Source organism: Phyllostomus hastatus, unplaced genomic scaffold (genome assembly GCF_019186645.2).
Source record: "Phyllostomus hastatus isolate PE091 unplaced genomic scaffold, TTU_PhHast_1.1 phas_contig_1162, whole genome shotgun sequence".
In the NCBI taxonomy this organism is placed as follows: Eukaryota; Metazoa; Chordata; class Mammalia; order Chiroptera; family Phyllostomidae; genus Phyllostomus; species Phyllostomus hastatus.
In genome coordinates this window covers 2,778,944-2,803,952 of record NW_025333537.1, presented here as the reverse complement: position 1 = coordinate 2,803,952, position 25,009 = coordinate 2,778,944, and the positions used below count along the sequence as shown (strand labels likewise).

The following is a 25,009-nucleotide window of genomic DNA, read 5'->3' as shown; positions in this document are numbered from 1 at the left end:
TACGGGACACGGTCCCACTGACTGTTGGTGTCTGTCCCCTGAAAATCTTCAGGCAGAATCCCACCCTGGGCTCCTTTCACTGACGGTGCCCCCTTGTCCATCTCGGTCCACAGGGGAGCTGCCCCTGTCGCTAGCTGCCTGCACCAACCAGCCCCACATCGTCAACTACCTGACGGAGAACCCGCACAAGAAGGCAGACATGCGGCGGCAGGACTCCCGCGGCAACACCGTGCTGCACGCACTGGTGGCCATCGCGGACAACACCCGCGAGAACACCAAGTTCGTCACCAAGATGTACGACCTGCTGCTGCTCAAGTGCGCCCGCCTCTTCCCCGACAGCAACCTGGAGGCTGTGCTCAACAACGACGGCCTGTCGCCCCTCATGATGGCGGCCAAGGCAGGCAAGATTGGGGTGAGTGCGGGGCGGGGGGCGCAGCTGGCCCGCCCACGCTTGTTGCTCCCACAGAGGAGGGGCCGCTGCCGGCATGCGTTGCTATAAACACGCGCAGCCCCCTCTCATCAGGCCGGCCCCAGTGTGCAGGTGTCCCAGCTCCAGAGCCTGCTGTGGCTCCCTATTGTTTGGCCAAACTACGCAACTCCATCCCAGAGCCCCTCCCTTTATTCCACCCCACTGGAGGCTCGCCGCCCCACTCCCACCTGCCGGGAGGAACCACCAGTAGAAACCTGAGTCCCAGGCCTGCAGGACCCCACTGCTGGGCCACTGGGTGGCCAGGTCCTTCCCCTCTCTGGGCCTCACAGCACAGGGCCCCGAGCAGGAGGTCTGAGCCTCGGCACTACTGACCTCTGGGGCTGATGGTTCTGGGGCGTGCGGCTGTCCCGTGCGTTGTGGGGTGTTGAGCAGCATCCCTGGCCTTAACCTGCTAGATGCCAGCAGCAGCCCCTCCGCCACTGCTACAACCAGAAATGTCTCCAGATGTTGCCAAACTGTGTGCTGGGGCCGTGATTGCCCTGGCCGAGGACCGAGCCTGGAGCGCTGTGGAGTCAGGGGTCTCTGGGTTCAAGGCCTGGCTCTGCCGCTTCCCAGCGTGTGACCTCAGGCATCTCACCCCTTCTCCTTGTGCCTTAGTTTCCTCATCTATAAAATGGGGACACTAACAGTGCCTGGAGGTACAGTGTTGTTCTGTGCACTAGATGAGGTGACCGACTTAGTACAGAGCCTGGGATGAGTAGTAAGTGTTCAATAAAAGGTAGAGGTCATTATCACTCTATTAAAAATATAGCAAAAATCACTACCATTGCAAATTATACTGGTCTTGAGGCAGTGGAAAAGGCCAGGTTTAAATTCTGGCTGTCTGGCCAAACTGCTTGGCCTTGGGCAACTCCCACCCCTCTGTGTTCCTCCGTGTCCCTGTGTATAAGCCCACGAGAGCAGGAGTGGTGACAGGAAGGGCTGGTCTGGGGGTTATTAGTGGAATTAACTCAGTAGCAAGCGCGGTTGATTGCAGTTTTAGTTACATGAAGGTGATATGCATTACAAGTCACATTGTTGAGGCCGGCCTGGGTTCAGTCTGGCTTCAGCTGTGTGTGTGCAGCCCCGGGGAACACCCTTCTTTTCTCTGAGCCTTCGTTCGCTCCTCGGGAAAGCCAGACAGCAAGGGTGCGGCTCGAGCAAGATGATGTGAGGAAAGGGTCTGGCACACGGCGCATGCTCAGTGAATATTTTCCTTCCCCCTCCCTCTCCTGCTCTCTGGGGATGTAGCATTTGGTGGGCTGTGCCCAGTCCTCCGGGCCCTCCCAATTATGCCCCTCCCCAGGACCCCCGCCCCTTCTTTCTCCCCTGCAGGTCTTTCAGCACATCATCCGTCGGGAGGTGACAGATGAGGACACCAGACACCTGTCCCGCAAGTTCAAGGACTGGGCCTACGGCCCCGTGTATTCCTCGCTGTACGACCTCTCCTCCCTGGACACGTGTGGGGAAGAGGCCTCTGTGCTGGAGATCCTGGTCTACAACAGCAAGATTGAGGTGGGTGCCAGGGCAGGGCCCAGGGAAAGGGGGTGTGGGCAAGCGCAGGGGAGGTGACCCTGGGCCCAGTCGGTGGGTCTGTGGGCCAAGTGCGAAAGAAGGTGCCGACAGAACACTCGGAGAGACGGCTGGCCCTGGACGGGGAAATGAGAGGATCCCAGGGTGGGCCTTCAGGGTCAGGCTGGACTGGGGCAGGGTCCTGGCTCTGCGACTCACGTGCTGTGTGACTCAGGACAAGTGGCTCAGCCTCTCTGAGGTTGAGGGTAAGGGTAGTGCACGTCCCACGGGGCTGCTGGGAGGACCGAATGAGTTGACTTTGGAACAGCCCGGCACAGGGTAAACGTTGGGTGTCGGCTGTCATCATTAGTAGTTGTTACATGAAGCTTCAAAAGCTCTTTTTCTTTTTCCACATAGCAGTGTTTTGCGAACATCGTTCCGCACCATTCAATATTCTGGACTCTCCTTGCTGCGTGCACATACACCACATTCTAAGGAACCGCCCCTCTCTCCTTGGTCGTTTGGGTTTGGGTCTGCCTTGAACAGTCAGGAGTAATACTTGACCCGCCTTTGTGGCCGGGTGCTCGCACAGCCGTGTGGTTGTGAAGAAACTGACGTCATTGTCGGGCCGCGGTGCTGCGCGAATGGGTGGAGAGTGCGGGGTCTGGACGCAGATGGTCCCCCACCCCCAGCCCTGGCTCTGCCCGGCCTGGACTGAAGCCTCCTCTTGTGGGAGCTCCCTCCCTCATTGGGAAATCAGTGAGGGACTTGACGTGGAGCAAGGGTCGGGGGAGGGTGAGCGTTTCCGGTGCAAGCTGACCCTTTGGCAGTTTCTGCCCAGGGAACTGTGTAGAGAACGATTGTGCAGGACTTGATTGTTGATGTCTGTCCTGGTTCATCATCGGAAAATTGTGGTTAGTCAAGTATTTGTCATCTTTGGGCTACATTTCCTAATCTTGCTTCCTGGATTGGACTTTCTGAGGTGGAAGCCCAGGGATTTTTACTTTGGGCAAGCTCCGTGGGGGATTTTGCTGCCAACAGCTCGGTACCACCACCAGATTGGAGTTTGGGGACCATGAGAATACTTTCCAGTGCTGGGTGCTAGGGACCCAGATCAGGCTGGACAGGTAGGTTGGAGCAGGACTGGGCAGAGCCTTGATCGCTGAGCCCAGGACGTGAGGGCTGATTCTGCCCGCCGCCCCCCTCCCCCCCTTGAGTACAGCAGAAGAGTGGGTTAGGAGGAGAAAACATTCCCGGGGCAGAGGCTGGAGTCAGCCTGTCCCCTCGGAGGGGGCCCCTGACCACCCCGCCCCCCGCCCCCCCCAGAACCGCCACGAGATGCTGGCCGTGGAACCCATCAACGAGCTGCTGCGCGACAAGTGGCGCAAGTTCGGGGCTGTCTCCTTCTACATCAACGTGGTCTCCTACCTGTGCGCCATGGTCATCTTCACCCTGACCGCCTACCACCAGCCACTGGAGGGCGCTGTGAGTGACCGTGAACCGGGCAGGGGCCGGGACACCCAGCGGGGAGAGCAGGAGGGAGGAGGCTCCCAGGACCCAGATGTGGGGGACGTTGGGGGAACATCTGGGCCTGGGGCCAGAAGCTGGAGGGGCTGGGTGACGCCCTGCGTGTCCCCGCCCCCTAGCCGCCCTACCCTTATCACACCACGGTGGACTACCTGCGGCTGGCGGGGGAGATCATCACGCTCTTCACCGGCGTCCTGTTCTTCTTCACCAACGTGAGTGCTTGGCCCAAACCCCTCCGCCCATCTCCTCCCCTCCCTCTACGTCTTGTAGCTCCGCGCTCCTCCTCTCTCTCCCTTCTCCTCCACTCCCCCTCCCCCTCCCCCCTTTCATCCCCCCCTTCTCTTCCTTCGCCTCCTTCTCCAACCCTGTGCGCTCCTCTGCTCTTCCCTCCTCTCCCAACAGAAACGAGTCCGTCGGCTTTTCTCTGTGCCGCAGTCCGCCTCGCTCGCTGTTCTCTCCCTTGCTCCCCACCCCGCTCCCCGGCACTCCTGCGGCTGCACCCCATTCACCTGCCGCCCCCTCGCCTCCAGATCAAAGACTTGTTCATGAAGAAATGCCCCGGAGTGAACTCGCTCTTCATCGATGGCTCCTTCCAGCTACTCTAGTGAGTAGAGGCCACGGGCTGGCAGCCCCCCCGGGGCGAGGAAGATGGGGTTGGGCTGGGACGTCCTCCAGGTGAGGGTGTGGGGGGGGGGTGACCCTATTAGGAGTGTCCAGTTTATGCAGCTGGACATCTGGAGCCCAGAGTCAGGACAAGGCCTATCAATGTTAAGCAAGAGGGTCTTCTGATTAAAGCAAGATTCTGGTTGCTAGAGAGTTACCACATACACCATGGGTAGAAGTAGCTTCTGGTGGTGGTGATTGATTGCTAATGTCTGCCTGGAGTGCCAGGTGGAGAAGAATCTTGAGGTCGTGTCTGTGTTTAGCGGGGGAGAGTGCCCTGGTTGATGAAGGATGCCTCCTTCCTAGGTAGCCCAGGAGCAGTTAGTACACGTGTGTGACATCTTTCCCCATAGAGTTAGGGAGCACTGCAGTCCCTTAGCCACGAAATCTGCCCCGCACACCACTGGGTCTTTCTCTGGCAGCTCTGAAGGGCATCACTGTGGGATCTGGCAGGGCGTCAGGGTCATCGCACACAGTCCTGGTCAAGTAGTCTGGCTAACAGAATGCTGGGGAACCCAGGGAGCCCACTTTGTTTATCTTCCGGGTTTCCGAGGGAATCGGGATGTCTTGGCACCCGGAGGGCTCCGGGCGAGTCTCCCGCTTTGGGGCCTCATTGTCCCTTCTCCCCTCCGGCCCGTCCCATGGTCTCTCTCTGCTGCCCACAGCTTCATCTACTCCGTGCTGGTGATCGTCGCGGCCGCCCTCTACCTGGCCGGGGTGGAAGCTTACCTGGCCGTCATGGTCTTTGCCTTGGTCCTGGGCTGGATGAACGCGCTTTACTTCACTCGCGGGCTGAAACTAACAGGGACTTACAGCATCATGATCCAGAAGGTATGGCGTGGGGGCCCGGCGGACTGCGTGCCCCGGAGGGAGCCACACACGCCCTGTACATATCCCCCGTGTGCAGACTGAGCCCTGGGCCTGAGGACGAGGGGCAGGTGGGGGCAGCAGGCAGGGTCTGGGCATCGCAGGGACAGGGGGGACAAAGGTGCAGTGGAAAGAGGGTTTGGGATGGAGGCACTGGAGAAGCCACATGTTCCGTCTTTGCCTCCGTCGCCCCATGGGGGTCTTTAGATCCTCTTCAAGGACCTGTTCCGCTTCCTGCTGGTCTACTTGCTCTTCATGATCGGCTATGCCTCAGGTGAGCTCTGGGTGCCCGGGGGTGGGGCTGGCAGGACAGGGCGGGGCGAGGATGGGAACTGCAGCCACACTGTGTGGAGGGAAATACCCAGCGCCTGCTGAGGTCTCACTGCGTGCCAGGCACTGGGCGGAGTCTTTTCCCATCCCCGCCGCATTTAATTCTCCCTACGAGTCTGGAAGGTGAGTGCCTTTATTATGTCCTTTCACGGGGAAGGAAACCGAGGCTTACATATCTTGCCCAAGTTCAAAAGCTAGGCAATGTTAGAACTGGCATTGTTAGCTATCGTTGCAAAAGAAGCCACCCGAACCTAGTGGCTTAAAACAACCACCGTTCATTCACTGCTCACAAGTCCACGGTCACATGAGTTGTGTGCTGTCCCGGAGCAGGTCTGGCTGACCTCGACAGGCGCCGGTGATTGTGTTTGGGGGTCCGGATCACTGCCTCAGCTGGGGGACTTCGCTCTCTTCCCTGTGGTCCCTCATCCTCCAGCCGGCTCCTTCGGGCTTGGTCACGTGGTGGTCCGAGGGGTCTGAGAATGTGTTCAAGGTCACTTCCTGGCACGACGTCACGTCTGCCTCACTCTGCTGGCCAGAGCATGTCTCAAGGCCAGCCTTGTTCAGAGGGTGGGGAAGTAGACTAGACTTTTTTAAAATTTTTTATTTATTTTATTTTTAGAGAGAGGAAGGGAGGAAGAAAGGGAGAAAGATATCACCCCCTCTTGAGCGCCCCCTACTTGGGAACCTGGCCCATAACCCAGGCATGTGCCCTGACTGGGAATCAAACTGGCGACCCTTTGGTTCTCAGGCTGGCACTCAATCCACTGAGCCACACCGGCCAGGGCTAGACTAGAACTTCTTGATAGGAGGAGCTGCAAAGGCACATTGAAGGGATGTGGATACGGGGGACAGTGCATTTTAATCATTCATTTATCAGCCTAGGTCTTTCTTTAAAGCTCGATACTGGCTCCCTCCAATATGCTTTCTCTGTGGTGTTACGATGCCACGGGACCTCAGTGTCACAGGCCATGGGGGAAGGCCCAGGGATGGGGAAACTGACCAAGCCATTGGGCTGGTCCCTAGGGGGTGGGTGATCTGCCACTCAGTGCCCAGCATCCAAAAGGGAGTGGCCAACTCGGGCTTCCCCTGGCCACGTTCGCATCTGAGGAGGTCGGTCTGGGGACCAGCGCTGAAGCAGGAGTCTGATGGTAGAGAGATTTTAGCCCAGATGGGGCCAAGCCCCTGCCTGGGTTATTATGGGGAACGAGAACTGTCACCTTAGCTGGGGAGAGAGGGACAGGGCACAGCTGCCCCCTCCCAGTGATAGGACTTGGAAAATCTAGACAGTGTGTCAGAGGCACCACATGGTGTGGAGTTCAGGTCCAGTCCAGCCCCACTGCTGTCCTGGTTCTGGAAACTGAGGCAGAGGCTTGGGGGCTAAAGCAGCACCTTTGCGGGCAGCTTGGTCCCTTCTCCTGCCACGGGACGCTAGGTCCCTAGTTGGAGGCTGACCTAACACAAATATAACATACACTCTGGTTCTGCGTATTTTGTGCCCCTGGCAGACATTGCTAGTGGATCACAGAACTGTTTTTCTGATGGGGTCTCAGAATCCTTTCCAATACACATTTTGGCAGCTGCTACACAACCAAATAGCATTAGCATATGAGTAGAACCCGTATTACTGTAATCCCAGGTTGAAGGCACTCTGACCCTCTGTGCCCCACGGACCAAAGGGGCTGGGCCTCCTCGTGCTCTCCGCCCTGGACGGTGTAGGGGCAGGTGCTGCTGCTAAACTGTGTTGAAAAGGGCTCCAAAGCTCCATCTGGGCTCAGTGGGGAGGGACGAGCACCACGATCAGTGGAGAGGTCTGGAGGGGGTAAGGGCCTCAGTGTGCATGGCTTCTGGGCCAGTCAGGACTGGGCCCTGGTTTCCACTCTTCCTCCTCTGGGAGCTGGTGCGGGCCAGAAAACAGCACCAGGAGAGGGAGTCCTCCCAGAAAGGCTGGTGTTCCAGGCTCCCAAGACCTCGAGGGACAGTAGCTGGCTCAGGGCTTCTCAGCCTCGGTGCTGTGCACATCCGGGGCTGTCCTGTGCGTGGTGGGATGCGTAGCGGCATCTGCCGAGTGGCTGCCGGTAGTGCTCCCCTCCGGTTGTGACAACCAAACGTGTCTCATGACATTGCCAGATGTCCTCCGGGGGAAAAATTGGCCCAGATTGAGAACCGCCTGATTAGGTCCTGGGAACTTTTTTCTTGTTAGCAAAGGTTTGTGGGAAGAGCAATGCTTTGGATTCAGGAAGAAGACCCAGGTTCGACCCTTGGCTTGGCTTACTTGCTGAGTAACCTGGGGTTGGTGCAGGGTCTTCTGGCCCTGAGCCTCAGCTCTTCCCTCCATCAAATGGGGGCGATTCCCCCCACCTCTCAGCTTGCGTCTCACACTCAGTGAATGTCTCCCCTGCCCCTCCCACAGCCCTGGTGTCCCTGCTGAACCCGTGCGCCAACATGAGGGTGTGCAACGAGGACCACACCAACTGCACGGCGCCGACGTACCCCTCTTGCCGCGACAGCGACACCTTCAGCACCTTCCTGCTGGACCTCTTCAAGCTGACCATCGGCATGGGCGACCTGGAGATGCTGGGCAGCACCAAGTACCCCGTGGTGTTCATCATCCTGCTGGTTACCTACATCATCCTCACCTTCGTGCTGCTCCTCAACATGCTCATCGCCCTCATGGGCGAGACGGTGGGCCAGGTCTCCAAGGAGAGCAAGCACATCTGGAAGCTGCAGGTGAGGCCCAGGACGCCCGTCCCCACCCCACCAGCCACTCTGCTCCGTGCTTGACGGGGAGCTCTGACCCGCTGCACCTCCTCAGCCTTCCGCCCTGGGCAAGCCACACCGTCTCCTGCCTCCACTTTTCCTGCCTGTAAAATGGGCGTCCAAGGCAGCTGCCTGCTTCCCGGAGCCACCAACTGTGCTTCCAGTGGCTTCTTGCCTGCCCACCAGCGGTGGTCTCAGATCCACCTTGTGGCCCAGTTCTTGAGGCATAGTTGACCTCCCCTGGCACCATGGAGTGACCTCTGTGGGCACAGGGAATGCACAGAGGGTGCCAGCGTGCCAGCAGGGGTCCACGCTGAGCCCTGGTGCACTCAGTCATGCAGAAGACAACACGGATGCAGCCCCATTGGCACGGGAGTGGGGGCGGGGCTGCTGCTCAGCTGCCCAGAGGTTTCTGTGCAATCCTAGGGAGCAGAGGCCCTGGGGTCGCCCAGCCTGCCTGGGCCTCGCACAGCTCAGGAAGCTGGGTTTCCACCATAAAGAGGGGCTTTCCAAGGCCCAGGCATGTGGCGCCCACTTTTACCTTGACTTGGTGCGTTTCAAGGACAGGGCTTAGTGAGAGAAAGAAACCCCAGGGCCACCCCCCCCCCCCAGTCTGGCCTCCGGGAAGCATGCAGACTGCTCCGAAACTCCATCCCTTCCGCTTGCCTCCCGGGCCTCAGCTCCCCTGCTGGGTGTGAGTCCCTGGATGCATGCGGGCAGCCTGGGGACTGGGTGTGACCAGCAAAGACTGATTTTTTTCCCTATTTGACCAGCAAAGATTTATTTTTTTCTTGTATCATCGTATTTTAAAAAAATTTAATGCAACATTTTTTAATTGAGAGAGTTTCTGTGAAAATCCAGGCTTCTGGCTTTTCTTGAAAAGTTGGGTGGTGGGGGAAAATGGCAAAAAAGAAAAAAAAGAAAAGTTGGAAGCCCGGCCAGGCGGCCCACACTCCGACCTGGCCCTGCTGGGGCGGTTGGAGGACGGGTGCTGATGCTGAGTGACAGCTGCTGTGCCTAGTCACGGGGCTTGGGCTTGGGCTGCCGCCTTTCTCACCCAATCCTGCTTCTCGCGATCATTCTGCAGGGCCCTTGGGTGGTTATTGGCGTTTGTAACTGTTTTCTGGGTCAGTAGGAGCTAGGAAGCCTATTTCTCTGCCACCCCTCCCCCTCCCACCCACCCGTCGCGTCCTTTCTGCCTCTAGGGCAGTAGGCACTGCCCAGGGAGGCTCACCCCAGGCCTGCCCCGCCCCCCCCACTCCCCACAGTGGGCCACCACCATCCTGGACATCGAGCGCTCCTTCCCCGTGTTCCTGAGGAAGGCCTTCCGCTCCGGGGAAATGGTGACGGTGGGCAAGAGCTCGGACGGGACCCCTGACCGCCGGTGGTGTTTCAGGTGAGGCGGGTGGGCGGGGCGGAACCTTCCCGCCGGATGGGGCCTTTCTCCCCACCGCAGTTTCTCCAGCCGCTGGGGCCCTGATGGTCCCGACCGAGGGTCAGTTCTACTGGCCGATCTCGGGCCGGTGGTTCACTTCTCAGCCTCGGTTTCTTCCCTGTGCAGTGGGGGCCGCGATCGCACCACCCCCAGGCCCGCTGTGCGGATTGGACGGGTTAGGGCTGGAGACAGCGCCCAGGGCACCTCCACGGGGCGCCCACAGGGTGGCGGGTGTGACTGCTCCGCTGCCCCTCGCTGCGGAGGCAGAAACTGGGAGGCGGGTTCATCTCAGGGCATCAAGCTCTACTGATAAAACAATGGGGTGGGTCACGCCTCGTGTGGCTGAAAGGGAAAAAAGGAGGGATCAACCGCTTCCAGGGCCGGGGTGTTCCTCAGATGCACAGGGACAGCCAGCTTCCTAGGGGAGCCCGGGGCCAGTCTTCTTGCAAGCCAAACGGTTCTTTGCACAGCGGCGGACAGCACAGCCGTCGGTCATGCCTGGAGTCAGGAAAATGCAGTTCCCTCACCTGACAAGTGTGGGCGATAGTAGCACGCAGCGCACAGGCCAGCTGGTGGTGGATCCTGGTTACCTTGAACCCCAAATTCAAATCCTGGCTAACTGACCAGCTCTGGGACCTCGGGCAGTTTGACCAGCCTCGTTCCCTCACCTGTCAACTGGGAACAGCGAAGGTGTCTTCCTCGCTGAGTCGGGACACAGAGCGATTGCTCAAGAAGTGGAGGTTGAATGAAAATAACAAACATCATTTTAAAAAGGAAACATCACGTCGAGCCAGTTTGGGCATGAGGGGCTGTAACCTGACTTTCCGGGGGTGTCCCAAAGATAAGGAGTAAGAGGGTGCAGGTGAGTGGGTGAGCCTAAACTGGGACACCCGTGCAACGGGACACTGCTCAGCCGTGGAAAGGAAGGGCGTTCGGCACACGCTGCCATGTGGACCGACCTCCCAGTCATCTGCTAAGTGAACGCAGCCGGCCCCAGAAGGCCGCACACTCTGTGCGGCTCCACTTCTGTGGAATGCCCAGAGCAGGGGCTTCGTAGAGACGAGAGCAGGGTGGAGGTGACCAGGGGCTGGCAGAGGGGGCAGCTGGCTACAGAATTTCCGTTTGGGGTGATAAAAAAGTTCTGGAATTAGAGGGTGGTGATGGTTGTGCAACCTTGGGAATATATTTAAGGCACTGAATTGCATACTTAAAAATGGTTAGAACGGCCTGGCTGGCGTAGCTCAGTGGATGGAGTGCGAACCAAAGTGTCACAGGTTCAATTCCTAGTCAGGGCACATGCCTGGGCTGCAGGCCATGGCTCCCAGCAACCACACATTAATGTTTCTCTCTCTTTCTTCCTCTCTTCCTTCTCTAAAAGTAAATAAATAAAATCTTTTAAAAAATGTCTTTAACTGGAGACTAGACTGGATCCAGAATTTGAAAAAAAAAAATGGTTAAAATGGCAACTGTTACATATATTTTGCCAGAATAAAAATAAGGAGGCAGGTGTGTAGGGAGGCCGCCTGGGGCCCCGGGGGGCGCCGCCTCAGCGGGGGCTCCCCTGACCTCCCTCTGCTGTGGCCCTGCCAGGGTGGACGAGGTGAACTGGTCTCACTGGAACCAGAACCTGGGCATCATCAACGAGGACCCGGGCAAGAATGAGAGCTACCAGTATTACGGCTTCTCGCACACCATGGGCCGCCTTCGCAGGGGTGAGTGAAAGGGCTGGGGGTGGAGGAGGGCGGGCTCAAGGGTGCAGAGCAGGAGCCCTGGGCCACTCTCATCACAGATGGGCTCTGAGCGGCCCTGTCCCTGACTGAGACTCAGTGTTCCTGTCTGTGGAATGGGAGGGCCGGATGAACTGTCTGCTGAGTGTCCCTTGTGAGTGCCCAGGGCACCTCACTTCCACGGCACTGAGAGCCAGGGATGCGGTGGGGAGGACACGGGCGCTCGGGCACTGGGACCTGGCTCAAATTCTGACTGTCCCTTTTACTCCTGTGTGCTCCTGGGCAAGCACCTTGACCTCTCTGAGCCCCAGTTTCCACCTCTGTGCAATGGGGATAATAAGACCTCCCCCCTTAGATCACTGTGGCGCACCTGGAGCCCAGTAGGCGCTGCATGTACGCACCTGCCCTCCCCGCCACCCCTCACTCCAGCCGTGCTCTCTGCAGACCGCTGGTCCTCCGTGGTGCCGCGCGTGGTGGAACTGAACAAGAACTCGAACCCAGACGAGGTGGTGGTGCCTCTGGACAACATGGGGAACCCCAGCTGTGACGGCTGCAAGCAGAGCTACCCCCCCAAGTGGAGGACTGATGACGCCCCCCTCTAGGGGCTGCAGGCAGGGGCGCAGTCTCCCTCCTGCAGCCCAGCCCCCTTCCCTCCACCTGCCCGTTTCTGGTCCACCCCCATTTCAGCCTCACAGTCCGCTCCGTGGACCCCCAGAGGTGAGGGCCAGGCGGAGATGTCGGGCTGGCCCTAGGACCCTCTGGTCGCCAGGCTCCCGCCCCCAGCTCTGCCTCCCCACCTGGCACGGGGCTCCTGGCCGCCTGTCTCACTCCCATGGAGTCACAGGAGCCAAAGCCAAGGACTGTCCGCCCACAGGGGCTCCCGCTGCCTCTCCGTTATTTATTTGCTCTGCTCAGGAAAGCAACATGGCCCCCGTCCCCAACGGAACCTGGCAGTGGCCTCAGGACCCCGGCCCAGGTGCAAGGCCAGCCAAGCCCCCGGCCCCACCCTGCGCCCAGCACCACGTGCTGCCACTGGGTGGCCTTGCTGAGGGCCAGGACCTCCGGGTGGGCTGCCCCTTCTGTGCATTCTGTAGAGGGTCTGGAGTTTGTTGGTGCTCAGTAAATGTTCATTCACTGATGGAGGCCATGGTGCGGACCGCGGTTGGGGGGAGTGGTGCCAGGCACGGGATGACAGCAGGGACAGGGGAGAGCTCAGAAATCCTGTGGGGGCGGGGGATGAGGGCGGTTGTAGCGACCCACGTGGTTAAGACCCACCCAGGTGGGTGGCTGGGGGCTGCACAGGAGGTGGTGGTGGCGGTGGCCTGAGAGATGGGGGTGACTGGCGGGGTGATGTAGAGGTGGGGGTGCTGGGAACGGGAGGAGACTCATGCTGCATGGGGGGGTTAGGTTGATGGGGGTAATAATGCTGCTTGGGGAGCAATAATTACTGGGGAGCAATAATCATGCTGGGGGGGAGAGCAATGCCAGTGGCGATGGCGGGGATGCTGGCTGAGGGGGTAAGGATGCTGGTGGGGGGGGGGTGCGTGGTGCTCATTGGAGCAAGTGATGCTGGTTGGGGGGGTCGTGAGGTGCTGGGGGTGGGTAAGAGCTGCCGGGCAGGGGCAGAGCAGGGGTGGAGGTGACCGCTGTGGAGATGGGTGAGCCATCAGGTGTCAGCAGCAGGGTGATTGATGGCGAGGACGAGGTGGCCGTAGGACGGTGGTGGTGCCTGGAGAGGCGGGAGTGCCGGGGCGTCTGGGGTACAGATGGGCCCCCCCTACTTCTCTCGCCATCAGGGCTGAGCCTGTGAGTTGGAGCCGAAGACTGACCTGCTCCCCTCCCACACCCTGCCCTGCGGCCACGCTCCCCCCACTCCCACAGAGCCCGGCGGCCTGCATCTGGCTGCAGTGTCCCCGTGACCTCCCCAGTTCCTGGGCCTGGCCCAGGGCTGGGGGCTTGGTCCACTCCGAAGCTTCAGCTGAGAAGACCATGAGCCTCAGGACCTGGCCAGGGGCAGCTGCTGAGGGAAGAGCACAGGGCATGGGGTCTGCACCTTCTGTCCAAGTCTTGGCAATGGGTCCCTCTGCCTCTCTGGGCCTCCGTGTCCCCATCCGTCAGAAGGAGGAGAATCGATGATGGGAGGGACGGGAGTCCATTTGAGAAGAAAGGGGGGCTGACTGTGTCACCACCAAGAGTGGCGGGGGGGGGGACTCTTGCTTTCCCAGGTCCCCTTCTCTCCATCTGCTTCTGTGTTGCCTTCCAGGGCTGCGGGTTCTCGCAGTCCAAGGGTGGCCCAGCTCTGCACAGGCCTGCGTGCTTCCTCATTCCGACCTGACACACGGAGGGAGGGGTCCTCACCCCGCATTCTCCAGGGGGTGGGGGTTGTCCTAACAGCCATTCCGATGTGACGGGCTTGGGCCACATCCTGTGTGAGCCAATCCCACGGCCAGGGGATGGGAAGCCCTTCCTGGCTGAGCCACGCCTTCCAGGAGCTGTGGGTAGGCCGTAAACTCCAAGCCTCAGTTTCCTCCTCTGTAAAATGGGGCACAGCCTTTGTGAAGATCTAGTGATTCCCTGTGTTTTAAAGAAGAAAGGATTGTGGTGTGGTTTGCATACGGTTACATGTTCGGGGCAGCAAGTAATGGAAAATTTACACTGGCTTAAAGGGAAAGGAGTATTTATTGTCTCAGCAGGAAGTCTCGAGGGAGGGAGGGTATGCAGACTCTGGGAAGCAGGAAGGGTTCTGCCTGTCACTCCTGTGTCAGGCACTGTGATAGGCCACGCCCACCCAGGTGTGCTGAAAGTTTCTCATTGGCTCCCTTCAAGGACGCAGGATGTCACCAATGTTCCAGGCCTCAGACCCAGATTCAGCCACTTCCAGAGGAAGGAAGAGGACAGATGATTCTATGTCTCCTTTTATGAGGGTGGAACCTTTTCCCCAGTCCCCCAGCTGACCCCCTATTGTGACATCAGCCAGGTGTGGGTCACGTGTCCCGTGATCCAGCCAATCAGCAGGCAGGAAGCCATGGGTGGCCTAGAGAAGCAGAGGGCACTATGGAGATAGGTGGTTTCCCTGGCCAGGCCTGGGGTTCTGTGGGAAAGGAGAATGGAAGGATCACTTATCACCTGGGCAACCAGTAGCATCTGCTACAGCTGCCCCCCCTCCATGCCATCTTTCCAGTGGGGGCCAATATGGTCACTGAGGATGGCTGTGGTTCATTCTGGGGCTGTAGCAAGGTCACTTCTCTAGGGGGTTATGGGATGGGCCTGCCGGCAGAATTGAGGCGCCCTCTCACCTCGAAAGAGCTCCGTGCCTGGCCGTGACTGGCTGAGGCGAAGACTTTATTCGCTTGTTTTAAAAAAATAATTAAATAATTGTTGGCTATGAATTTTCCTCTGAGTACAGTTTTACCTAAGCGTGTGGTAACTTTTTCAACTGTGACTTTCTAAATATTTGGTGCTCTGGGTTTTGATTCTTTATCACTTAAAAGCTGATTCGGGGCCATTTACAGTGTTTTCGAGTCATGGAGGTTTCCGGTTCGGTCCAGGAAGGTCTTCAAGAGGACCTTTCCCAGCGTCCTTTGCAGCGTGGGACACACGCTGGCGGCGGGCGAGCCGCAGCGTTTCCAGGGGGCGGGCTGGGTGCAGACGCACTTGGAGGGAAGCACTCTCCCTTTTCAGTTCTCTGCCCTCCTGGTGACGACGGAGTCTCCGTGGGATGCTTCTGTGTGGTCAGTGCCGTCCCCACACCTGCTCATCTCTCTCTCGCTAATAGAGGAAAGCCTGGGGTTCAGCACCCCTGAAAGGCAGAGTTAGAGCCAGGGATGGCGTTAGCTTCCCCAAGACCCCAGGGTCCAGGACGGGGGGAGGAGAGGTGGCACGTTGGCACCTGGGCCAGCGGCCCCAGTGCCTGACGCTTCGCTTCGTCCACGCCTTCACAGCGTCACTGTGGGGTGTCCCCCCGCTGTGGGCAAAGCGTAATTGCCCACCCCTGGGCTTGGCCATGTGACTTATTTTTAATATTTTCTTTTTTTAGAGAGAGGGAAAGGGAAAGAGAAAGAGAGGGAGAGAAACATCAATGTGTGGTTGCGTCTTGCGCACCCCCTACTGGGGAACCTGGCCCGCAACCCAGGCATGTGCCCTGACTGGGAATCAAACCGGCGACCCTTTGGTTTGCAGTCTGCCCTCAATCCACTGAATTACACCAGCCAGGGCCATATCACTTGTTTTTAACCAATGGGATGTTAGCAGACATGCCTAGCCCCGCCTCCCAAGGAGGACAAGAGCTACTTGGCTCTATCTGCCAGGCAGGCCTAGCTGAGGTCAGAGGAAGCCCACAGATGCCTGAGAAAGAACTGGTTTTGTCTGCCACTGAGTTTCTGTGTTTTTTTTTTTTTTTTAAAGACGTGAAGGCATCAATTTTGTGGTAATAATGGATACAGGCTCCAGAGAAACAGTAAACAGAACTCGTGCAGGCCAAAAATTGAATGTCCACTGCCCTCCTTGTTCGGGACCGAGAGACTGAGATGCAGAGAAGTGAAAATTCTTACTCTGGACACCTGGCTGACAAGTGGTGGAGGTGGGATTTGAACCCAGGCATTCTGTCCTCAGAGTCCATCCTGGAAAGAGAACTGACCCCCGAGGGGTGAGAAGGGATGAGGCCAGGTCACTTGTGTGATGAGGACCCCAGCTGCTGCTGCCCCTTTTGTCGAGCCAGAGACTCAGCCCCCATTCCAAACCCGCTCCCTTTGAACCTGCCCCTAACTTTGTACCAGCAAGCGAGCGTTTCTTGTTATGTGCGTGCCTGTGTATTTCATAATGATAAAGCACTTGTGTGTCATATTTGACAAGAGGGCTTTTTTCATCCCAAGTTTAAAGCACTACTGGGAAATAATTAGCACTACCGGCGTCAAAAACAATGGGGCCCCATCAGAAAAGACAGTCTCAGAAACTCTCGGATCTTAATTGAACAATTACCTCTTATGCCTGTGAATAGTTCATTATTACATGCCCTGTTATTATTAGCTGTTATTATTGTTTTCGATGAATGCTGGGGATTTTTTAAAATCAAGAGCCATTTTTCTACCACACTGTTCACCTCCCCCAAATGCACGCTTCTGACCTTCCCTGACGTTGTCGTGGGCGGTGGGTCTCCGTACCTCGCCTGGGCAGCAGGGTATCCTGGTCACTGCAGTTGTTTGGACGGGGCGGTTACATATTCCAGACCTCCGTTTGTAGTTGTTAATCGTTGACTCTTCACTAAAAACATTTGATGAGAATCAAGCACCCCCTACCTTTTACTTTTTAGGGTTCCAAAGTCTTTGGGGACAACAGGGAGATCTTTGTTCATCCCAGATGTAGAGACAGAAACCAAAGGGGCTGGCAGTGATGGGAGCAGAGGACAGGAGAGAGGAGGCTCTGGGCAGTGGAGACCCAAGCCCCCCGGGAAGGGGGCTCAGGCAGCTGGGTCAGGAGAGTTCAGGCTGGGAGTCCTGTGTGCTTGGAGCAACCGCAAAAAGAGGGAGGCAGAAGAACGTGGATAAAGCACCTACCAGGTGTGAGGCATTCCCATCCCAGGAGCCATGGGCAGAGCCTATGGGCTGGTGCCAATGCCTCCCCAGAAATCAAGTCCCCTCTTCCCGATTTGCAGCACCTGGGTCTGTATAGCATTCTCCACTCTGGCAATGCCAGAGGCAATGGTGACTATTGCCTTTACTGGGTGTTGGTAGAACAATAACCATGTGAACCGGTTCTGACCCATGAGACAAGGGGGAAGTCTGAAGGAGGGGGAAGTCTGGAAGAGGAGGAAGTCTGGGACCTGTGGGAAGATGCTGTCTTCTCCTTTGCTGGGTGCTCTCAGGCCTGGATGTGACAGCTGGAGCTGTAGCAGCCATTTTGCGCCCAGGATGGGGCTTGGCGGAACAGGAAAGTGCAGAGGGCATGGGTCCCGGATGATACCCTCGAGCAGCTGAATTAACCAACCTTGGTCTCTTATGATTGTTTCAGATCATTTTTCTTTCTTTTTTAAAGGTCAGGGTTCCTTATTACTCTGCCCGATTCATGCAGATACAAGAACCAATTTTTATCCCCACTTTACAGATAAAGAAAGTGAGACCCAGTGAAGTAAACACATTTGCCTAAGGACACACAGCCCGGACATGGAGGAGTTTCAGGATTTGAACACTCTGTTTTAGGAAGAGAGACTTTCTGGAGGGTGGTAGGATTTTTTTTTAAATGACCGAGTCCTTTCCAAAGCCGACACAGCAATGGGGTGTGGTGGCTTCTGACAGGTGAAGACGGGAGAGTTTGATGGAGATGAGACTCGGACCCAGCTCCCCCAACCCTGGCTCAGGGGGTCCTCGGTTCCTCAACATACTCTGACATCAGAGAGCTCCACTTGCTCTTAGTCACCCCACCCTTGGGATGCACCCGCTGGATCCTACAGATTTGCCTTTGGCCTCTGCAGAGTGGGGCAGCTGATCCCGAGATTGGACACCAGGGGTCGCTGTAGTCACACCCACGGCCTCTTCCGAGGAAGCCTGAGGAAGCTTCCCCGCCAGAGAACTCGGTGGGGAAGAGCTCCCCCAGCTGGGCTCCCCTTTACATGTGCCCCGGGGCTGTAAGACTCAGGAAATGCACCCCCATCCCCGTCAACACAGAGAGAAGCCGTCCAGATCTGCCTCTGGAGCGTCTATTGCTGTGTGGCAGTAGGCAACTTGCCTCCCCTCTCTGAACCTCACTTTTCGTTTTCCAAATAGGGGTTCTCACCCCCACTTCACCGAAGAGGGCTCCCCCTCTTCCCCCGGGGCTGTTTCCCTTCATTTGGGTCTAGTTTGACAGGCGGATGAAGACCACTGAGGATGCGGTGGCCGCAGAACTGAGGCCCAGCTCCAGGCGGGGCTTGGATTCCAGCCCTGGCTCTGCTGCAGCCTCATGCAGTGTGTCTGCGTTGCAGCTGGGGAACTGGGGAGGCCCGGGAGGGAGAGGGGACTCAACAGGTAGGACTCAGGATTCCCTGCAGCCCGGTTCGTTCCTTGGGAAGTCGACAGACACAAAAGCTTAGGTGACTGACGAGTTGGGAAACCTCGGGGTGAGGGTTGGAAGGATATCCTGCTGCGGGGTTCTCAGAGCCTTTGATAGGCTGCGGTGATTTGTGCCACTCCGGGAGGGAGGGAGGAAGGGAGGGTCAGAGGCTGTTTCTCAAGCTCGTTTGACCTGGAAACCCACTTTCCAAGGTAGAAATCAGCTGGGCCGAGTGATGAGAGAAATAACACGCCTGATTTGGGGGGCATCTTTGACGGGACAGGCTCCGAGCTGCCCCGGGATGGGACCGCCCATCTCCTGGGCTCCACCCGCCTCAGCTTAGCCTCGCTTTACCGTTGAGAAGCAGCAGCCCACAGAGGGCGCTCACGAGCCAAAGGCTGCAAGCTGGTGAGGGTCAGTAACAGGACTGGGACCTGTAGGTCCCTCGCCCTCAGGGAGGAGGCCCCTCTCTCGCAGGACTCATTTGCCCTGTCATCCTGATTACACACCACCTGGAAAAGCCATTCCCTTTTCCAGTGCCACCACCCCCCTTTGACAAGTCAAGAATTGAGGCTCAGGCCACCCAGATTGCCCAGGGTTACACAGGGAGTCTATGGTATAGGAGGCTAGTTGTGTGTGTGTGTGTGTGTGTGTGTGTGTTGTTGTTTGTTTTTGCCTCATCTCCTCCTCCTGCCACTGGACAGGCCAAGCTAGTGATGCCGGTGGTTTAAACAGAAAACTTTTTGTATGCTAGATTCGCCCACCGCACTGGTTAGGTCCCATCTTCCAGTGGCCAGGGCAGGGGGCTGGGGGACCCCCTGGGCCCTTTAAGAGAGCCAGGGTGCACAGGTGCCGTGCAGCACAGTGGAACCCAGGTGCCCGTGAAGAGGGCGTGGGCGTGGGTGCAGGCTGAATCCCGGCTGCAGCTGGGAGCTGAGCGGCTCTAGTTTGAAATCACTGCCGGCATGTCAGGGGTCCAACTTGTTTCAGCTTCCCCTTCCCAGTAATGGGTGAGTGCTCTCAGGCTGGGATGTGAGTCAAGAAAATCCGGGGCCACCCTGGAAAGGTGAGTGTCCCTATATCAGTGCTCCGATACATTTGCCCAGTGTACTTGCAAGCCCTCCCGCCACCCGGGGCAGCTCTGATGGCTCCCTAAGACGCTGCGGCCTTCTCCTAGCTGTTGCGGCAGTAAGAGGAAGAAAAAGCCGACACTGTGCTCCAGCCATGAGTGGCTGCCCTATCAGGACAGCTCGGCTCTAGGAGGTGGGAGCCCCAGGCGGCTGCATAGATGGAGAGGAGGGGGTCTTCTGGTGGCCCAGGAGACTCAGAGATGAAGGGCGGAGTGCCGCCGGGGGTGGGGGCTGGGTGGGATGGCAGGTTCCCCCTCTGCTCCTTCACCCAGGGGTGTGGGACCCAAGGCTGGACCAAGGTCTGGAGCCAAAGGGGCCACACTTGGGGGCTGGCGGTGGCTGTGTGTGTTGGGCGCAGCACTGCGGTCGAGAGCTCAGACTGCGGTGCAGAAGGCCCGTGTTCTCTCCCAGGTGCTGCTCTGCTCTCAGCTCAGCTGTGTGGTGTTGAGCAAACGCCTGCCCTTCTCTGGGCCTCTCTGGCCTCGTCTGTGACTTGGGAGGGTGCGCCCGTATGGCCTGTATTGCAGGCACCTGGAAAGGCGTGAGAACTCAGGGCAGCGGGCCCTCGAATGAGGTCATCTGTCCCACAATGTTTCACTGTCGTGCGATGAGGTGCTACGGGAGCTTCGCGCCAGTTCGTGTCTGGGAGCCTGTGGTCCCACTGGCTGCGTCACATCTCGCTGTGCGTGAAGTTGCAGAATTTGCGGACGTTGAGAGAGGACTTGCTGTGCCAGGCCGTGCCGATCCGGGCGCCCGGTGCGCCTGCAGCAGCTGCGGGCTGTTGGTGACTGCAGCAGTGGTGGTGACATTCCCGCTGTCACCGCGCTGCTCCTCCAGCGCTGTCATCGCAGGGGATCGGTGGCACAGAGGGCACGATGCTGGGGGACCATCTGAGATCAGCTAGCTGGGCTCCCAGGGAGGGGAACGCCAGCTGGGCCAGACTGGCTGTGCCATGTGCCCTCCCTTCCCCTGCTTGCCGACCCACCTGGCGGAGGATGAAAAGGTTTCCCAGGAGAGGAGATAGATCTTCAGCCCTGACCTGCAAATGTGGGGGACCTGGCCTGGAGGGTGGTTCCGGTCTCATCTCCTTCCCTGGGTGGGTGGGCCCAGGACATGGAGACCTGGGCGACCCCGACACCGCGCTGGTGCTGAGGTGGCCCCAGCGGTGGCCGCGGGACCAGCTGAGCCACAGGCCCACGCCCAGCCCTGAGCCCGGCTGCAGAACCCGCCGCCCTGTTGTGCTTCCATCTCCTTGAATTCCATCTGTGACCTGGATGGGGATAGACTGGTTCAGGGCCACTCGGAGTAGCAACAGCAGGATTCGAACCCATGTCTCACTCTGGAAGCTGGCAGGGCTGGGCTGCCCTGCGCTGTGACACCTCCACGTGGGCTTCAGCTGTGCCTGAGGGTGGAGGCAGCCTGATGCAGGGCAGGGGGTCCAGGGCAGGGGGTTGAGGCCAGAGCCTGGCCCCCTCCTCCCATCCCCGTGGCCGTTTCTCACCTTTTCCTGTCCTTCCTCACCTGTGAAACGGGACAATTTCATTGCACACCTGGGAGGGGTATTGTGAGACTAAACTGTGAGGTCAGGAAAGCTCTCTGCCACCCGCCGTCCACATCCTGTCTGTGATTACTCCCCGGAGCCTTGCACGCAGTGCCACCTCGCCCAGCTCCGCCCTCTGCAGGACCCTGCCTGCCCCCAGCCCTGGGGTGACACCCTTGGCTCACTGACCCCACTTGGAAGGGCACGGGTCCCTCTCTGGACACGGCCCTTCCTGCTGGAGCCTCCCTCTCCCCCTCTGTGGGCTGCCAGGCCCTGGGGCCTGAGCTCAGGGAGGCGGATACCCCCAGGCAGTGTTGCAGCCAGGGCGGCTCCTCTGTCCCCACCTGAGCCAGGACCTCACCCTGCCGGACACCTGGGCACCACCCCCTGTATGGGAGGGGAGGCCCACATCTGGGGACTCGCTGGTGCCCCCTGCCCTGGTGTCGGGCTGGCAGACCCCAGGGAAGGCAGGGACAGGCCTGGAGGAGGAGTCCATGCCGTGGGTTCGAACACCAATTTTCTGCAGACTGGCTGTGTGACCTCAGGCAGGCCACTTCACATCTCTGAGCCTCAGTTTCTTCCTCTGGAACCCCTGCTGCCTTGTGAAAGGTGGTGGGACCCCTATGAGATGTCCCGTGTGAGTGTACATGAAAATGCCCAGCACAGGAAGTGCCTGAAAAATCGTGAGCCCCTTGGGGAGCGGTCACTGGCAAATTCCCGGGCACCACGGTATGGGGTGGGGGGGGCCGAGGCCCAGCCACGTGGGCCTGCCCCCATGGGAGCTTGGCACATGTGAGGCACAGAGGGCGAACTGGGAAGGAACCGAGGGATGAGGGGGGACGCCACCCCCAGGCCACCTCCACACCACCCAGGGGAGGAGCCAAGGGGCCCTGTTTCGGCTGGTCGAGAGATGGATCTCTGGCCTGACCAAGTGGTGGACACGTGCACGAGGCCAATGCCAGCGTCCACCTCGGGAGAGCGGGAGGGGTGGAGGGAAGGTGGATGGCACAGAGGACAGTGGCCCGGCGCTGCGGGTGCCAGGAGGCCCCGCCCTGTTTCCGGGGTGGGGTGGGGGGGGCGCCAGCCCCGCCTGCAGAGGACACAGCGCGTTTTACTCCCACCAGGAGGAAGCGAGCACAGACCAGCGACAGAACAATCCCACAGCCGAGACGCCATCTGTGTTTTCCTTTCTTTTCTTTTAGTTTTTAAAACAATATAGTGCAGACCGCACTTCTCACAGTAGAATATAATGGTCAATTTTAGTATAAAAAAAAAACATTCTCAGAGATTTGTAAATGCACTTAGTGCTAGAACAGGCCTTGGAGAGAGATACAGTACCGCTTCCGGGGCCCAGAGGGGCCGGGGCTGGGCCTGGGCCTTGGGGACTGAGGGGGGCCCCCTGCCTGCCTGCCCCCCCACGCCCCCCGGTGGTGTGGGGCGGGCCTTGGAGGGCGGCTGGCGGGAAAGGAGTTGCATGGAGTCACACAGTTAAAACGGGTGGGTTGCCCCCTCGCTGGTTCCCGGGGCAGGGGGCGGGGGGGGGGACCCCGAAGAAGGCAAGGCTCTGAGATGGCAGGCCCACTGTTAACCCCCGTGGTGCCTTTGTGCGAACGGGGAGGTGGCACCCCTTCCTCATGACTCAGGGAATCGCTGCAATAAATACACAAGTCTAGGGTGCACGTGGTGTGTCCTGCAGGAGGCGCCCTTGCGCAGCGCGCCCGGCCTGCAGCCCTGTGAGAGGTATGGGGGAGGAGGGATGGGGGTTGGGGGCGGTTTCTCCATGTGGGGAAGGAGAGGAAGAGTCTAGAGGAGGAAGGGCAGGGGGCCGGGCAGTCCCTGGAGCCTCTATTAAAGTGGTCGTCACCTGGACTGGCCAGTGGGGGACACTGTGGAACCAGTGACCTCCCCTGCTCCTCTTCCAGGTGACTGGACAGCTTGTGGGGGGAGCTATGGGACCCCTGGAGGTTACTTTGACCCCCCACCCTGATTCTAAACCGCCACATTTCTTCCCGCACCCCACCTTGGCCTGAGCTCTGCCCGGGAGAGCAGAAAGAAGCACTGGTGGTTTTCAGTGGTCTCTCTCTCCGCACCTCTGCCCGCGTGGACGGAGGAAGGTGTGGGCATCAGGAGCTGCTCAGGGGCCCTCCCCGTGTCCCGGGACAGCTGATGGGTGGGGAGGGGCCTCGTTGAGCAAGGTCGCCCTGCCAAACCTCCGCAGGCAGACATGGCTGCGGCTTCCCTGTGGGCGTCAACAGGCCCCTGTGCGCAGCCGGCCACTGCTCTCCGGCCTGCCTGCCCCCCTGGCGGGCCCTGTCCCTTGGTCCATGCGCCGCCCACGAGGCAGGCCTTATCTGTAGACGGGGAGGCGGATGTGGGCGTGCTGGTGGTCGAGCAGCCGGGGCACGGCCACCGTCTCGTAGCCCTTGCCCAGCATCTGCTCCTTGATGCAGGGCGGCCGGATGTCGTTGATGAGATACTCCAGCGACTGCAGGCTGCTGCTCAGCGCTGCGGTGTTGCACGCGCTCTTGCTGGGCAGGCCCGAGAGGGCCTCCGCTGGGGGGCCCGGCAGCTCCCGGGAGCCCCCGGGCCCCAGCTCGGAGACCGCCACCGCCGCGGAGTTGTAGCAGTCGCTGGTGGGAGTCACCAGCACGCTGTTCCAGGGGGCAGCGAAGTACTGGCCCACCGTGAAGCTGGCAGGCAGCCCCACGCTGCAGTTCAGGGGTGAGCCGCTGGCCCGCTCGTACGCCCGCCCCCCGCAAGCCTCCGGGGACTTGCTGGCCACTGTGCCCCCGCTATAGGCCCGCAGTGGCTGGGGCGGCGGTGGGGGCGGCTTCTGTGGCCACAGCAGGTAATCCAGGCCGCCGTCCATGTACCCTGCAGGCTTGGTGGCTGCAGCCAACGTCAAGGCCGCTGTGCTTCCCTGGCCCAGCTCAGCGCCCTTTCGGCAGTCGGGCAGGCCGGCAGCGGCCGAGTAGGCCATGCTGGGGAAGCTGGGCACGGGGCCGTGCTTGGCGGGGCTGGGGAGGGGCACGGCCACACCCTGGCAGGCTGCAGGCGCCACGCCCGGGGCCTGGCACTGCTGGTTGAGCTGGTAGAGGATGCTATGGATGGAGGGCAGGTTGGAAGGTGGCAGGGCCCGGCTGCGGCCCGGCAAAGAGATGACGGAGGCGGCAGTGGCGGCCGCCGCGGGCAGGCCCGGCGGCGGGGCGGGCGCCTCGGGTGGCTTGGCGTAGGCCAGGGGCCCCAGAGTGCTGGGCGCCGGGTAGGGCGCGACGCCCACCTGCACGGTGGCCGGCGACAGCTTGGTCCGCTTGCCCTCGGCGCTCTTGAGCACGCTTTTGGCGGGCCCGGTGGGCGCAGCCACGCTGGAGGAGACGGCGGCCTTGACGACGGCCAGCAGGCCCTGGTAGCCAGCGGCGTGCTGCGGGTAGGGGCTGTAGCGCTGACTGCAGGTGTCGTAGCCGTTGACGGTGCGGCCCAGGTGCTTGTGCTGGGGCACGCGGATGGTGGTGGGGAAGATCTTGATGGAGAGCGGGCTGTTGGCCACCTTCTCCGCGTAGGCGTCCAGCTCGGCAGGGCTCGGGTAGCGGGAGGAATGCATGGAGCTGGCCACTGTCTCACCTGCGGGGACCGGCGACGAGAGGAAGGCACAGGTGAGCACTGACCGGGTGACACAGGAGGCCTGGAGCCACACCCCCCTGCTCCCCAGGACTGCCGGAGCGCCAGGCTGCCCTTCCCTCCTCCTGTCTGCCTTCGGTCCCTCACTCCTTAGTCCCTTCTCAGTTGTTACACTTGGGGTCGGTGTAAAGGAAGGAATCAGCCCTCGTGGTCAGCTGGCTGAACTTTCACCAATGGGACACACTCGTCTAACAACACTTGGGTCCAGGCACAGGACATGACCAGCTCCCCGAGGGCCCCCTGCGCCCCCTCCCGGTCTCTGACCACACCCAGGGGAGCGGCTCAGTCTCGTCACTACACAGACGAGCTGTGCCTGGTCTGTGTCCACGGCGAGGCGGATCGTGCGGAGCC

At 59.6% G+C, this 25,009-nt stretch overlaps 2 protein-coding genes across 2 annotated transcripts in view; one reads left to right on the top strand and one right to left on the bottom strand.

Moving 5' to 3' along the window:
- TRPV4 (transient receptor potential cation channel subfamily V member 4) overlaps positions 1-12,425 on the top strand; it is a 34,670-nt gene extending 22,245 nt beyond the window's left edge. The window contains exons 6-16 of the mRNA XM_045846436.1: positions 114-412; positions 1,805-1,984; positions 3,308-3,466; positions 3,628-3,720; positions 4,039-4,112; positions 4,837-5,002; positions 5,246-5,312; positions 7,779-8,095; positions 9,394-9,521; positions 11,151-11,272; positions 11,732-12,425. Of these exons, the coding sequence (XP_045702392.1) occupies positions 114-412; positions 1,805-1,984; positions 3,308-3,466; positions 3,628-3,720; positions 4,039-4,112; positions 4,837-5,002; positions 5,246-5,312; positions 7,779-8,095; positions 9,394-9,521; positions 11,151-11,272; positions 11,732-11,889 (1,763 nt within the window). The 3' untranslated portion in view covers positions 11,890-12,425. The remainder of the gene's footprint in view (positions 1-113; positions 413-1,804; positions 1,985-3,307; positions 3,467-3,627; positions 3,721-4,038; positions 4,113-4,836; positions 5,003-5,245; positions 5,313-7,778; positions 8,096-9,393; positions 9,522-11,150; positions 11,273-11,731) is intronic.
- A 9,741-nt stretch (positions 12,426-22,166) lies between these two features.
- The window catches only part of FAM222A (family with sequence similarity 222 member A), a 47,432-nt gene continuing 44,589 nt past the window's right edge, over positions 22,167-25,009 (bottom strand). Inside the window, exon 3 of the mRNA XM_045844448.1 lies at positions 22,167-24,601. Within this exon, the coding sequence (XP_045700404.1) occupies positions 23,328-24,601 (1,274 nt within the window). The 3' untranslated portion in view covers positions 22,167-23,327. The remainder of the gene's footprint in view (positions 24,602-25,009) is intronic.